Consider the following 16,687-nt stretch of genomic DNA (forward strand, 5'->3'; position numbering starts at 1 on the left):
GCTCTGCACAGCAATTTTAGACAAGGGGCTATTGCGAATTGCTATTTTGTGTTTCAATGATTTTCAAACCAAATGTGTTCAATTCACAAGTAAAAATGAGTTTTTCCAATAGCCAGCTCTGCAAATTCACCATGGACTCAGAGTCAAGCTGGGTCGGATCTGCCATCATACCACCACCAAGGAAAGTTCTGCGGGGCACTAAACCCCCAAAGATACCGGTATAGTGGCCTAGTCTTCAATGTGTTTGCATAGGTGTAAGTGACTGGAATGTCAACAATTATTGGGATGTAGAAGACCACGTACGAACAGCTTACACACTCAGCTGTGTTGCCTTTGCAGTGCTATAAGGATTTGTAAAAAGGAAGAATTTGTTATTTAAGTCAGTTGATATGGCACTGACCATACAAAGGGACCAGATCAATGTAAGATTGTGCTGTTACTGCAGTGTCACTTTTCAGAGTGCAACTGCACTTTGGAAGTTAAATTAACACTGCACTGTACATAGAGGAATGCAAGTAAATCGGATGTTAAAAGTGTCTGACTTTTTAATCTATTTTCTGTTCTGCTCCTGAAATCTACCACAGAACCAATTACTAAAAAGCTAATTCTTGTAGCTCGAAGTGCAGAGCTATTTAATTAATAGTTAGAGCAACAGTATTAGCGACCTTGAGAGTGGAGAAGTTGATAACTTTTAGCTTAGTACCCAAGCTAAATAATTTGGAATATATTAGAAGCCCAAACTATTAGATAAGAAGGCTAAAGAATAGAAAAGCCTTCCACAGTTACAGAAGCCAAAAGTAAACTGGGTTGTCCAACCATTTAAGTGCTATTCTGGGCATTGAAAGTCTAGGTCCAACATCTCAGAGCAGTGACAGCTCTGGGTTACAGCAAAGTGTGGGTAGACAAAGTTATTTTCTGAGCTTTGTCCCATAGAAAGAAACAGACAATCACATGGAATATGCTCAACAACTCTGAACAACATATTATGCTGTAGGAAAAGATTTCATTGCAGGTAGTATTAATGTTTTCTATACAACCCCTTCCACAGTCACTTCCATCTAAGGGCTAGTTTGCCGTGGCAGCGCTTTAACGTGGCTTGTGTGGTCGTGGTGCAGCGCTGCTCTCCCAGCGCTCTTAAAAAACAAAAAAAACAAAAAAAAAACAAAAAAAACAAAAACCACCTCCACGAGGGGCACTGTCTACACTGGCACTTTACAGCGCTGAAATTTGCTGCACTCAGTGGGGTGTTTTTTCACACTCCTGTGCAAGAAAGTCGCAGCGCTGTAAATTGCCAGTGTAGACAAGCCCTAAGAATACCCTGTTTCCCCGAAAGTAAGACATCCCCCGAAAATAAGACCTACTTCCAGTTTTGCCTCTCGCTGTAATGTAAGGCATCCCCCCGAAAATAAGACCTCCACGATAATAAGGCCACCCCGGAATATAAGGCCCCGAAGCTCCAGGAAAAATAAGACCTCCCCTGAAAATAAGACCTAGCGCATCTTTGGGAGCAAAAATTAATATAAGACACTGTCTTATTTTCGGGGAAACAGGGTAGCTCAAAGCACTGTACGGACACAAAGCTTTATAATCCCTCTAGAACAAAAGCATGGTTAAACAGACAGGTAGCCCAAGATCAGACAGTAAGACAATGAATAACTTGGAAACAGAGTTCAAAAGTTAATTGTATGCGAACCATAACACTTCCACCTCTAATACTCCCTTTTAGTTTCCTATTACAGAGATGTAAATGTATACAGTTAGCTAGGCCTTTCTCTGTTCCTCACATTCTTCTCATCCTCATGTTCCTCCATCTCTCAAAATATTCTTATAGCAGCTATTAAAAAGAAAGGACAGCTCTCAGGTAATGTAATACTTAGATATTTGAAGGTAATCTGCTGGCTCATTTCATAAATGCAATTTAGTTTGGCTTCTATGCTTCTAGGAGAGCCTTGTTTTGACCATTGTACTGCTCATGTAGTGAAGGCACAGGGAGGGGGGAAAACAGGATTCTCTACAACCATCCCCTTTCCTGCACCCAAAGGATTCCTGTCACAGCAGTGACCCTCTGAAGAAGACAGACTGCTCCTTCAGAAATTATTAATCATAGAATATCAGGGTTGGAAGGGACCTCAGGAAGTCATCTAGTCCAACCCCCTGCTCAAAGCAGGACCAATTCCCAACTAAATCATCCCAGCCAGGGCTTTGTCAAGCCGGGCCTTAAAAACCTCCAAAGAAGGAGACTCCACCACCTCCCTAGGTAACGCATTCTAGTGCTTCACCACCCTCCTAGTGAAAAAGTTTTTCCTAATATCCAACCTAGATCTCCCCCACTGCAACTTGAGACCATTGTTCCTTGTTCTGTCATCTGCCACCACTGAGAACAGCCGAGCTCCATCCTCTTTGGAACCCCCCCTCAGGTAGTTGAAAGCAGCTATCAAATCACCCCTCATTCTTCTCTTCTGGAGACTAAACAATCCCAGTTCCCTCAGCCTCTCCTCATAAGTCATGTGCTCCAGACCCCTAATCATTTTTGTTGCCCTCTGCTGGACTCTTTCCAATTTTTCCACATCCTTCTTGTAGTGTGGGGCCCAAAACTGGACACTGTAATCCAGATGAGGCCTCACCAATGTCGAATAAAGGGGAACGATCACGTTCCTCGATCTGCTAGCAATGCCCCTACTTATACAGCCCAAAATGCCGTTAGCCTTCTTGGCAACAAGAGCACACTGTTGACTCATATCCAGCTTCTCGTCCACTGTGACCCCTAGGTCCTTTTCTGCAGAGCTGCTACCCAGCCATTCGGTCCCTAGTCTGTAGCAGTGCATGGGATTCTTCCGTCCTAAGTGCAGGACTCTGCACTTGTCCTTGTTGAACCTCATCAGGTTTTTTTTGGCCCAATCCTCTAATTTGTCTAGGTCCCTCTGTATCCGATCCCTACCCTCTAGTGTATCTACCACGCCTCCCGGTTTAGTGTCATCTGCAAACTTGCTGAGAGTGCAGTCCACACCATCCTCCAGATCATTAATAAAGATATTAAACAAAACCGGCCCCAGGACCGACCCTTGGGGCACTCCGCTTGAAACCGGCTGCCAACTAGACATGGAGCCATTGATCACTACCCGTTGAGCCCGACGATCTAGCCAGCTTTCTATCCAATGTTCTATCTAATGTTGCTCCAATAAGGGAAGGATAAGGTGTTTCCCATGAGAGTGATCAGAGGAGATCAGGAACAGGCCAAAGTATAAGGTAATCAAGTTTCTGTACAATATTAACTGAAAAAAATAAGTTTACCTTCTGATTTAATGGCGATATAGTATCAGTGGCAGAATCAATGGGAAAAATCTGGACTCTCTGTTCCATGTAAGTATGAAAGTTCAGAAGTGCTGTCACAAGATCCTGAACGAAAGCCAAAGCCTGACCAGCAATGTCCCGCAACTTCAGCTTTAACACAAACAGTTATAGTTGGTATATTTCAGTTACAACAAATACAATTTATTTCAATGGAGACCTTAAAACAATACTGCTTATAATTAGATGGGACAAGAACAGTTTTTATTATCTATAACTCCAATCAAGTTTGACTCCCTATTGCAATTTAGATCTTTCTGCCTGAAGGACAGGACAGGACTGTGTCCAGAGATCAGCGTATATGGTTTTAATGTTTACCATGTTTTAAAATGTGGGTCTTAACATGTTGTGCGGTGGGACAACAAAGGCATCTGGAATTGCAGAATGCCACTCTATGAAAGATACAGAATGCTTTTATATCATGCAGCATTGCACCAGCATTTTGCTGTACCCATTTTCTAAACTACTTTCATTTTATAATTTAAGTATTTCAATATTTAGAAACTCAATAACAAGGGGCCAAATTTAAAAGGTATTTAGGTGCCTAGCTGCATTTAAAAAAGCTTCAATGGGAGTTCAACACCTAAAGATGTAGATAGGCACTGAGTGGGATTTAATAAGTCACCTATGCACATTAGGCATAGGACTCCCACTGAAACTTGCTTAGGTGCTTTACTAAAAGCCACTAGGCACCTATCTAAATCTTTAGATGCCAAAATACCTTTGTGAATCTGTTCCAAAGTAACTTTTTAAACCAAGCCATCATGCCTATTACTACAAAATTGCACACAATATCCCAAGAATAGCTTAAGAAAGTCTTTAACTTAAGACAGTATATTCCTTTTCATGTAACCTAGTTTTCTGGTGGTGCTTTGCTGTAGATGTATCCTGTGACCCTACCTTCACAACTTATTACAATCACCCCATGGTTTTTTTTTCCTTATTCTGTCCTGTCTAGACAAAATCTATGTTATAAAATTTCACTGTTCGTTGAGTCTCCCCAGATATAGTACCTCATACATTTCTTTTTATTGTCTATTTCCCTAACCTACCCCAAACACTCCACTCGCCTCCTCCTATTTTGGTGTCCCCTGTGTATTTCAATCGGTGCAATTACAGTAGAACCTCATTAATGCAAAAAAAACTACAAGTGCAAAAATCTGCCCTGAAAACAGATTTTCAAGATTGTAGATTAGTGACCAACCAGTATGGATCTGCTTCTGTATCAGAGGCAGGGTCAGAGATTGACTGACACCATATTCCCACAGCCCAAAAAGGGAGGTCACTTCAAGTATTGGTTCAGCCAGACCCTACCACTCAGCAATTGCCTGGAACTAGACTATCTCCATCACAAAACAGGCCAGTGGCAGCCATCCATTCACTCCCAGCTTGGATACGGCCACAGAGACAGTGAGCCCATTCTCTTCAGAGAGGCTCCTGAAGAGCAGAGGGCAGTCATAGCAATCTTTCTGAAGGAATCCCTGCATGCTGTAATCAGGAACCTTCATACTACATCCAGTGGTTCCTCTTCCCTTCCATGACCCTAGCAGAGCCATGGAAGCAGCATCAGCCCACATCCTCAGCAAAAGCACCAGCAAAACACAATAGTAGTATAACCACCAATCAACTGCAAGTGGACTTGCTCTGATCCGGAACTTTATGATACGTGAAGGTGGGGCCTCTGGGCAACATAGCACTCCTCCACTGGGCCTGCCCAGAGCACAGCAGTGGAACGTGAATGATCTGTGCTTTTGTAAAATAAAAAGGATTCGAGGAGGGAATTGCACTGAAGTGTAATAAAAGCAGTGCAGCCGAAATAGCCTGCTGGCTTATTGCTCAGTGTCAGGCTCAATAGGATATTTACATTTTTGTCTTAAACATTCATATTTCATTTATGTAAAAAAACAATAGACTTTTACAGGTTAAGCCATGTAAGGTTATTACTTACCTGACATCTTCTATTGTGTAATGGTACATTAAGAGCATTATATTGACTAGATCCTACAAGCCAAAAATTGACAGTTACACATACAAATAATGGAGTCCTGTTTTTACATTAAATTCTTGTGACAGTCTAACAATGAAATCTGATAAATGTAATGTTTAGTCTGCATTACCACAACGTCACTGAGTTTAAAATAAATTTTACAGATTTGGCAAAGAAAAATTGTAGCTGATACCAAACAGTATATACCTGAACAAAAAATCATTTGATTTTCGAAAAAGTCACAATGAATATCCCCACATTAGGATCATTACTATGACCAAGTAGTGGCTGAAATGGCACTTCCATTCTAAATCTGGATTTTTATGGTTTTTAATAGGGCTGTCGATTAATCGCAGTTAACTCATACGATTAACTCAAAAAAATTAATCGCACTGTTAAACAATAGAATCCCAACTGAAATGTATTAAATATTTTGGATGTTTTTACATTTTTATATATATTGTATTCTGTGTTGAAATTCAAATCAAAAGTATATACTCGATCATAAGCCGGTTCATTTATAAGCCGACCCCTCCCCCCAAGATGGATAAGTAAAAATGGAAATTTTTTATGACTTGTTCATAAGCCGACCCTATAATTCAGGGATCAGCAAACTTTGGCTCCCAGGCCATCAGGATAAGCCACTGGTGGGCTGAGATGGTTTGTTTACCCGAGCGTCCGTAAGCACGGAGGTAAACCTAAGTAAACCGGCGCACCAGCTGCTTACCCTGACGGGCCGGAAGAGCAACTGGTGGGAAAATGTTGGGGGGGTGTGGGGGGAGAGAAGCTGGGGGTCAGGGGAGTAACCCGTGACCACCCCCCACCCCTAGCCCGGGACCCCCACACTCTCCCCATCCCATCCCTTCCCACCTTATCTGGGGAGGATGTCTCTGGCCTGGCTGCAGCCTGCTCCGGCAGGCCAGACCGGGCAGCTCGGCCGCAGCATGTTCCAGCGGGTTGGGCCGGGTGGCACGGCCGCACCGTGCTCCAGCGGACCGGTGTGATGACACAAAAAGCTCCCTCTCCCAATTCCCTACTTTGGGTGCACTGAGCATGCTCACCTGAACTGAGCATGCCCAGTAACCTTCACTTTTGTGTGTCAGAAAATGCAGCTAGTTGCAAAAGTGGAGGGTTGCTGTTTGTGCCGCTACACCGTGTCCCACCTCTCCCTCTTTATACCCTTTAATAAGCAGACCCCCTCCTCTGGTGCTTCCCTTTTTTACTAAAAAATTTGGCTTATGAACAGGTATATTGTTCTTGATTACAAATATTTGCACTGTGAAAGATAAACAAAAGAAATAGTATTTTTCAATTCACCTCATACAAGTACTATGGTGCAATCTCTGTGTTGTGAAAGTGCAACTTACAAATGTAGACTTTTTTTTGTTACACAACTGCACTCAAAACCAAAACAATGTAAAACTTCAGAGCCTACAAGTCCACTCAGTCCTATTTCTTGTTCAGCCAATCGCTAAGACAAACAAGTTTGTTTACATTTACAGGAGATAATGCTGCCCTCTTCTGATCTACGTCACCAGAAAGTGAGGCATTTGCATGGCACTTTTGTAGCCGACATTGCAAGGAATTTACGTGCCAAATATGCTAAACATTCGTATGCTCCTTCATGCTTCGGCTACCATTCCAGAGGACATGCTTCCATGCTGATGACACTCATTAAAAGAATAATGCGTTAATTAAATTTGTGATTGAACTCCTTGGGGCAGAATTGTATGTCCCCTGCTCTGTTTTACCCACATTCTGCCATGTATTTCATGTTATAGCAGTCTCGGATGATGACCCAGCACATTTTAAGAACACTTTCACTGCAGATTTGACAAAATGCAAAGAAGGTACCAATGTGAGATTTCGAAAGATAGCTACAGTACTCGACCCAAGGTTTAAGAATCTCAAGTGCCTATAGAACCTGAACCACCAAAAGAGAAAAATCAACCTTCTGCTGGTGGCAACTGACTCAGATAATGAAAATGAACATGTGTCGGTCCGCACTGCTTTGGACTGTTATCAATCAGAACCCATCATCAGCATGGATGTATGTCCGCTGGAATGGTGGTTGAAGCATGAAGGGATATATGAATCTTTAGCGCATCTGGCACGTAAATATCTTGCGATGCCAACTACAACAGTGCCATGAGAATGCCTGTTCTCATTTTCAGGTGACATTGTAAACAAGAAGTGGGCAGCATTATCTCCTGAAAATGTAAACAAACTTGTTTCTCCGAGTGATTGACTGAACAAGAAGTAAGACTGAGTGGACTTGCAGGTTCTAAAGTTTTACATGGTTTTATTTTTGAATGCAGTTATTTTCTGTATATAATTCTACATTTGTACGTTCAACTTTCATGATAAAGAGATTGCACTACAATACTTGTATTAGGTGAATTGAAAAATTCAATTTGTTTTTTTACAGTGCAAATACACGTAATCAAAAAAAATATAAAGTGAGTACTGTATACTTTGTATTCTGTGTTGTAATTGAAATCAATATATATGAAAATGTAGAATATCCAAAAATATTTCAATAATGGTATTCTATTATTAACAGTGCGATTAATCCCTAACTTAATATACCCTAACTTACCATATACTCGTTCATAAGCCGAATATTTTTGGTAAAAAAGTGACGCATCAAAGAGTGGGGATCGGCTTATAAACGAGTCTACACCAAAATTTGATGATTTTAAACTCTATGGAATCATTGAATTGAATATCTAATACATTGCCATTTTGTTTACCTGGAGAGTCTGAAGGCATGGAGCCCCTCGTCTCCCTGTGGCCGCGGTTCGCCATTCCCAGCCAATGGGCGCTGCAGGAAGTGGCGCGCCACTTCCCGCAGGTCCCGTTGGCTGGGAGCAGCAAACTGCGGACACTGGGAGCCGAGGGGCTCCATGCCTGTGAATGCTCCAGATAAACAAAATGTCCAGGTCCACTAGCAGCTTACCCTAACTGGCCAGGAGCCAAAGTTTGCCAACCCCTGAAATACAGGATCAGCTTATGAAAGGGTCATACAGTTTTTGCTATTTTTACCTAACTATCTTGGGGGGTCAGCTTATAAACGAACGGGCTAATGAACGAGTATATACGGTAATCATGATTAATTTTTTTAATCGCTTGACAGCCCTAGTTTTTAACAGTCTAAAAACCCAAATTTAAGGCCAAAACTTACAAGAGACAGTAAAAAACATTTATCCAGTGACTGGTGGAGTCAGAGTAAGTGGGGTAGAAAGAATACTTTTCTACCATTAAGGAGTTTTCAGACTTTTAAAAAACATTTTCTGAGAATTCAAGATGATCTTTTATTAAAACGTCAGATTTGGCACATAAGGCAATGTATTCCTTAAGATTACATATTTGACAATTTTTTTTTGTTAGTTTGTAATTTGTTCTTGTGCTTCAAGAGAAAAATAAAAGGGCATAAACCAGTTAAAGTAATTTTGAGATTTTCAGTTTTTCATTATAGTACACGCTATTCTAGATATAAAACTATCACTAAATTAAAAGTGCGCATCAATTTGGCATGGGTCCACTTCTTCAGGGAAAGGGGTATTTAGAGCTAGAAAACATCTTAAGTTTTACAGAGACTTATTTGGCCAATTGTTAGCATTTGAAATCCACATTCAGATTTTTGTTTAATTGAAGAGATCCATACTTTAGGTCAATTTGCACAGGAAGAGGAAACAATGTATTTCAAAGTAACTTATGCACTGTCCTTTTTATATTATTTATATTTGACAAACTTGTTTATTTTTTGCTGGTGATAAACGTGAGGAACTGTCATGAACAGTATTGTAGGTCACATCTGTTTGTTCTGAAGAGCAAGAATTGTATCCAAGATTACTGAATCCTAATCTCACGAGAAAAGAGAAATTATGCAGGAAAACTCTAAGCTCCCCTTGTAGGCAGCCCAACCAGCAAAGATATCTCAGACCTCAGAAAGAAGAACATGTAGGTGTTGAAGAGAAACATGGCAAACATATCTTGTGTCCAAATTTTAAAGAGAGCAACAACTGATTTCAGCTTAGGCAACACTGACGTGGGAGAGCAAGACCAGAACTGTTTTTGAAGAGCAGTGAGATGGTGAATAAGCAACAGACTGGGCAGGAAAGTGAATTTCACCTCTGAAAAAAAATCTAAGGGTTTTGGGAAAAAATGGGTCCCCCAAATCAGGATAAAAGGCCAAAACCCTTGAAAATTTTTGCAGGAAATGAATTTCATTACAGAAACACCAAAATGTCCCTACGGAGTGAATGTTTTGGTGTTTCAAAAACAAAATATGTTCCCTGGGAACTCTGGCTTCATGGCAACACACCAGACAAGCTGCTGGGGATCCTGGAAGCAAGGGCTCCCATCTCCTAACCTGTGGCAGCCCACAAACACAGCTGTTGAGGAGCCAGGTCACCAGTTCCTCAGCAAATTTCCCACAAAGCTGCCAAGGACCTAGAGACCCTGGCATCCTGTATAGCCTGACTTCAAGGTTTGGAAAGCTAACTTTGCTAAGCCCATTACTTGTTCCACTGTGGATGATGGCTCAAAGGACAGGTAAAAGCCCTTCAATGCAATTCTGTTACTACTGCTGCTGCTTCTTCTCCTCACTCTCTTCAGGCTCTTCTGGCACTAAGTCCTGCTCTATGGGGAACAGAGGGTATCCTGTTGCCTGCCCAAGTAGCCCTTTGTGACCCAGACCATACGTTGCCTAGAATGGGATGAGAATCCTCCAAAACATTCTAGGACAATTCTGCCCTTCTCTGCTTGCCTGGGCTCGGTCCCTTCTGTTGGAGAGCCTGGCAAAGCATGCCAACTCTCCCTTAACATGAAGCTACAGGAGAGATGCAGAAGCTGAGCACTTTCTGACCCTCACCCTGTCCTTTTTCTTTTTGGCCACTTTGCAGCAGATGGGGTGGGGGAAGGGAAGAGAAGGGGCAGGCCGACTCAGGTCAAATTCCATGTCAAAATCCCAAAGTATTTTTTCAGCAAAGAGAGAGTTAGGATGAATATCTGGACATTGAGGTATAAAAGGTACAGTTGTGAAGCCATCTTAAAAAGTAAAAACAGAGGGCTGCTTCCTGCTATTTGCTCTACCGGGAGGCAGAGAATTGTGGGTAGTGTCAAGAGAGAAATGTAGTCCTAAACCTGCCCAGGCCACGTTCAATCGTCTTACCTGTCTCCACACTCCTAGGAGAAAGGAAGAAACCCACTGCTGGATATGCTAGAGAATCTGAGAAATTAGGACCTTACTTGGGATATGGAGAGTTCAGTTTAGATTTGCCTTTGTTGCTGGGCTTTAACCAAGCATCAAGCTTTTCTGTGGGATCCTCAAGCAAGGCCATTATACATTTGAGAAACTGCCACTTGACATTGAGATTTTTTTTCCAGGTAGTACTCTCCTCCCATCTAAGCAATAACCTATGTTAACAACTGTACTCTCTTTGCCTGACAGAACCCTCTTGGATATGACCGCCCAAAGAGCCATCCATGGGAGGGCCTTGGTAAATTAACAGAATTACCCTCTCTTTTTATAATATTCTGTCCAATTTAAGTTGATCAGATGGTAGGTTATAGGAGAGTTTAAGACACCCTCTATAGAGCTTTAAGTTGTATTTACCACACAATTAATGGCTTTATATATTTAAAGACCACTAAGTTAGAATAGAAGTGCCAACTAAACATTACATATATCGAGCATCATTAATGCACCATTACAAGTAGCTGTAATGGGAGACAGTTCAGCTTCCTGGGTTTTTTGGGCCTAATATCTGTTTAATTCACAAGGTGGTCACTTTTTCCACAGGAATGCCCAAATTAAGACTGAATTGGGGGGGGGGGGGGGAGAAATCAATGAAATACCTACTTGTGTCATTGAAAGGTACTTTTTCATTGATTATGCATAAAGAGTCATCCAATCGCCTACCCAAATCTGCATGAAGGTTCTTTAACTGCTGCTGACTGGGTAGAAAAACAGGATAACATTACAAACCTTGTTTAAGTAAATCAATAACATCTCAGTTATACCTTAAGCTGTGGTCCCGTGTTCAAATACTGTCCACGTTTTTCCAGAGTTTTTAAAAGAGTGAAAGAGATCGCAATATGAGTAAGGAGACACAGGACAGGCACAGCAGGACTGACATTTATGTGATCAGGATTTTCAAGTTCTTCATTTCCCCCTCCCAATACAATGACAAGTGCACAGAAAGCCAGAGAGCTGAATAACCATGTTGCATTCCAAGAGTCAATTTACTGTCAAAGTAACCTTTACATTATTTCTAAACTGTATTACACACACTATATGAAAACTTAATTCAGTTCCAAAATATGTCACATTTAGGATCCTTTTACTTCTCCAAGTCAGAAAACAACCTGCATTGTTTCACTCCACAGTGAGTGAGTGGGGAATAATTCAGGTAGCTACAAGTATATTTATTTGTTGCATACTTGTTACAGAAGTGCCACAAGCATTTCAGAGTCCTATATTTAGTGCCGATAACCTAGTAGCCTATGCTGCAAAGCAAAGAGCTCTGTAAAAATAATTATTCATATTTCTACTCACCTGTATTTTGTTCAACTGAAATCTAATAGTTATGAATTTTATAAAGACACAAGTCTCTGAGACAAACATTGATCATTGCTCATACTGCAGAATAAAAGATTCTACTCAGACATTGTACACACACCCCATCAATAACTTACTTCTGTAAACTTATTTACAGGTGTTACTTGTAACTACACAAGTTATAACATTTCAGACAAGTGTCTCTTCTACGATGACAACATCCCTCTAAAACAACAATTCCACAATTTTTCACAAGCTTTATAGTTTCAAAACTACCTAGCATTCTTGCTGAAGAAAGAACACTGAACTAAAGACCTCTGCATAACAGGATTTTAACAACATGTGCAAGAGCTGCTGTCTTGTCAGATATCAAGGAGGATGGATAGAGAGATCTCTACGAGAACACAGTAGCTGATTAACATGTAGAGATGAGATCAATTTATTTCATTTCCTTTTCCTAGATAAAATCAAAGTGGGCTTGATACCCATGTACTACTGTTACTTGTGACATGAAACTAACAGAGCACTAAGTAACTCTGTTTTACCAGAATGAGTGTATATGGCGGTATCCAATTGCTGTAGGAATGCAGAGGAATTACTTCTCTGGTTGGTTTACTTTAAGAAAAATGAAAGAAAATTTATTTTTAACATAAGAACTTACCATTCTTCCGCTCGAAATCTACATTCCTTAGCTTCTCTTTCTAGTGTCTGAGACTTGATCTTTATGCAAAAAACAGAACCCCACAAAGTAAGTACTAATACATGCAAAAAATGTTTTCTTTACAAAACTTTTTAGGCATTTTAGTAAAGTACAATTGTAAAAACTTACTTCTAATTTGGTTTTATCATTCTGCAGTTTTTCTATGGTATCAGTGTATTTCCGGGTTAAACTATCCACCACTGCTTGATGCTGGGCAGCATCTGTTTCCAAAACCTCAAGTCTATTTTTCAGCTCAGCTTCCAAACGTTTGTGCTGCTCATCTGCTTCAAAGAACTACAAATGAGAAAAGGAATTTTCTTATCTGAAATATTCCTTTTAATCCAATTGTCATAACTATAAAGGGAAGGGTAACAGCCCTCCTGGGTACAATACTATAAAATCCCTCCTGGCCAGAGACTCCAAAAATCTTTTTACCTGTAAAGGGTTAAGAAGCTCAGGTAACCTGGCTGACACCTGACCCAAAGGACCAATAAGGGGACAGGATACTTTCAAATCTTGGTGGCGGGGGGAAGGCTTTTGTTTGTGCTCTTTGTTTTGGGGGTTGTTCGCTCTTGGGACTGAGAGGGACCAGACATCAATCCAGGCTCTCCAAATCTTTCTGAACAAGTCTCTCATATTTCAAACTTGTAAGTAAGTAGTTTTTATCTTTGTTTTCTCAACTTGTAAATGTATCTTTTTGCTAGAGTGTTTATCTCTGTTTGCTGTAACTTTGAACCTAAGGCTAGAGGGGGTCCTCTGGGCTCGTTAAGTTTGATTACCCTGTAAAGTTATTTTCCATACTGATTTTACAGAGATGATTTTTACCTTTTTCTTTAATTAAAAGCCTTCTTTTTAAGAACCTGATTGATTTTCCTTGTTTTTAGATCCAAGGGGGTTGGATCTTGATCCACCAGGAGTTGGTGGGAGAAAGGAGGGGGATGGTTAATTTCTCCTTGTTTTTAGATCCAAGGGGTTTGGATCTGTATTCACCAGGGAATTGGTGAACAGTCTCTCAAGGCTACCCAGGGAAGGGAATTAGCACTTTGGGAGTGGTGGCACTGGACCAGATCTAAGCTGGTAGTTAAGCTTAGAAGTTTTCATGCAGGCCCCCACATTTGTACCCTAAAGTTCAGAGTGGGGAAGCAGCCTTGACATGGTGGCAGAGCGGTGGGATCATTTTAAACCAAAAGCCAGTAAGATTTTTTTTTTCTCCTTTCTAGCTGCTTGGAAAGCAGAGCTGAAGGTAGATGCATATCTTATCTCTCCTTGCCTGAAGGCAGAGGTGTTAAGTTTTTTTAACAAGGGTCTTTGTTAAGAGAAGGGGTCAAGCAGTGAGCAAACAGCTGGCAAAAGGAATTTACAAGCTGAATTGTTTTTTTTTCTTTCTACCTCTCGGGAATAGCTAGTAAGAAAGTCTCTGTTACCTGAGCAGCCTGAGCTGAGTGCATCCCAGTTTCAGTGAACTGCAGAGGGGGTGTGACCCAGCACAAGAAAACAGGAAAATGAGTACCAGTGACGTAGTTAACAAACTAGAACTGGTCAGACTAGAAGCAGAAGAAAATGAAAAGAAACATCAGAGACTGCTCCAATTAAAAAAACTTGAGAAAGAAGCTGCTATGGAGGAGAGAGAAAGAGAAGAGAAAGCCAAAGAGGAGGCCCACAAGAGAGCTATGGAGCTGAGAGAAAAAGAGATGAAGCATGAACTGGAATTAGCACGGGCTAGGCCGGATATACCAGCCAATCCTAGCTACCCCTCTCCAGGTACCACTTCCCATCCCAGAAAATTCCCCACCTACAAGGCAGGCGATGATACTGAGGCCTTCTTACAAAATTTTGAAAGGGCCTGCCTTGGAAACAGCATCACTACAGACCAGTACATGGTAGAGCTGAGGCCGCAGCTCAGTGGACCCTTAGCAGAGGTGGCGGCTGAAATGCCTAAGGATCACATGAACAGTTATGAACTTTTTAAAAACAAGGCCAGACTCAGAATGGGGCTAACACCCGAGCATGCCAGTCGGTGGTTCAGAGCCCTAAGGTGGAAACCAGACGTGTCATTTACCCGACATGCCTACCACATTGACAAAAATTGTGATGCCTGGGTATCAGGAGCAAATGTTAAATCTTTGGAAGATCTGATTTCCCTAGTAAAAATGGAGCAGTTTTTAGAGGGTGTTCCTGAGGAAATAGAAAAGTACATCCTAGATGGGAAGCCCAAAACTGTAACCAAGGCGGGGGAGATTGGAGCCAAATGGGTGGAGGTGGCAGAAAAGAAAAAAAACTAGTAGCAGTTGGAGCGAATATCAGAAGGGGCAACCCGAAACAAAACCTTACCACCGGGGACAACCCAAGACCCCACCTACATCCCAAGGGAAACCCCAGACGCCTTCTTACCCCACCACACCAGTCTCCACCAACCAACATCGCCCCGGTGATACCTTAGCAGGGCGATGTTTTAAATGTAATGAACTGGGACATATAAAGGCTCACTGCCCCAAGAACCCCAACTAATTACAGTTCATTGCCCCAGAATCACACCAAAGATCCCCAGACCCAGATGCCTCTCTCATACCCTCGGAGAGGAGGGAAACCTTGAGAGTGGGCGGAAAGAAGGTTATCGCTTGGAGGGACACTGGGGCACAAGTGTCGACTATCCACCAATCCCTAGTGGACCCCAAACTCATCAACCCGGAGGCTCCGGTGACAATTCAACCCTTCATGTCACAGTCTGTAACCTTGCCTACAGCCAAGTTGCATGTCCAGTACAAGGGCTGGTCAAGAATGTGGACTTTTGCAGTCTATGACAATTATCCCATCCCCATGCTGCTGGGGGAAGACTTGGCCAACCATGTGAAACTAGCCAAGAGGGTGGGAATAGTCACCCGCAGCCAGGCTAAGCAAGCTTTCACCCCCATCCCTGTTCCTGAGCCGTCCCCCAGGGCCCCGTCGGTGTTACCAGAGACCCAGACAAAGGTGGTGGAACCGGATCCCCTGCCAACGACTGAAACAGCCGTAGTGGATCCAATCCCAGAGACCCAGCCAAAGCCAGTCCCAGAACCGGAACTGGCAACACAACCAGCACCAGAACCATTGCCAGCACTGAGTACAGCATTTGCAAACCCGTCTACAACTCCAACGCCAGAGGGCACCAGCGAGCCTGAACTGGCAGAAGCAGCAGATAACCCTACCCAAGAGGCTCAGCCGGAGCCTGAAATACCACATAGTGCACCAGCGGACAGCGGTTCACAGTCAACAGAAACAGCCCCAGCACCTGCATCGCTTCCAGAGGGACCAAGCCCAAGTCCACAGTCCAAGGAGGAACTGATGTCTCCAGCATCAAGGGAACAGTTCCAGGCCGAGCAGGAAGCAGATGACAGCCTTCAGAAAGCTTGGGCGGCGGCACGGAGCACCCCACCGCCTCTCAGCTCTTCTAACCGATCCCGGTTTGTGGTAGAACAAGGACTTTTATACAAGGAGACTCTTTCTGGTGGGCACCAGGAAGACTGGCATCCTCAAAGACAGTTGGTAGTTCCCACTAAGTATCGGGTAAAGCTCTTGAGCTTAGCCCATGATCATCCCAGTGGCCATTCTGGGGTGAACAGAACCAAAGACCGGTTGGGGAAGTCCTTCCACTGGGAGGGAATGGGCAAGGACGTTGCTAATTATGTCCGGTCTTGTGAAGTGTGCCAACGAGTGGGAAAGCCCCAAGACTAGGTCAAAGCCCCTCTCCAGCCACTACCCATAATTGAGGTCCCATTTCAGCAAGTAGCTGTGGATATTCTGGGTCCTTTCCCAAAGAAGACACCCAGAGGAAAGCAGTACATACTGACTTTCATGGATTTTGCTACCCGATGGCCGGAAGCAGTACCCTTAAGCAACACCAGAGCTAAAAGTGTGTGCCAGGCATTAGCAGACATTTTTGCCAGGGTAGGGTGGCCCTCCGACATCCTTACAGATTCGGGAACTAATTTCCTGGCAGGGACCAAGAAAAACCTGTGGGAAGCTCATGGGGTGAATCACTTGGTTGCCACCCCTCATCACCAAACCAATGGTCTGGTGGAGAGGTTTAATGGAACTTTGGGGGCCATGA

The 16,687-nt window shown here is 42.6% G+C and overlaps 1 protein-coding gene across 4 annotated transcripts in view; it reads right to left on the bottom strand.

Moving 5' to 3' along the window:
* The window catches only part of PPP1R21 (protein phosphatase 1 regulatory subunit 21), a 94,699-nt gene that overhangs the window by 41,218 nt on the left and 36,794 nt on the right, over window positions 1-16,687 (bottom strand). For all 4 annotated transcript variants that reach the window (XM_024224481.3, XM_024224479.2, XM_024224478.2 and 1 more), the window contains 5 exons: window positions 12,730-12,894; window positions 12,562-12,620; window positions 11,202-11,296; window positions 5,297-5,349; window positions 3,292-3,441 (listed from right to left, as the gene is read on the bottom strand). In XM_024224481.3, coding sequence (XP_024080249.1) covers window positions 3,292-3,441; window positions 5,297-5,349; window positions 11,202-11,296; window positions 12,562-12,620; window positions 12,730-12,894 — 522 coding nt within the window. The remainder of the gene's footprint in view (window positions 1-3,291; window positions 3,442-5,296; window positions 5,350-11,201; window positions 11,297-12,561; window positions 12,621-12,729; window positions 12,895-16,687) is intronic.

The sequence above is a fragment of the Terrapene carolina genome, unplaced genomic scaffold (genome assembly GCF_002925995.2).
Source record: "Terrapene carolina triunguis isolate 2854851 unplaced genomic scaffold, T_m_triunguis-2.0 Scaffold742, whole genome shotgun sequence".
NCBI classification, from domain to species: domain Eukaryota; kingdom Metazoa; phylum Chordata; order Testudines; family Emydidae; genus Terrapene; species Terrapene triunguis.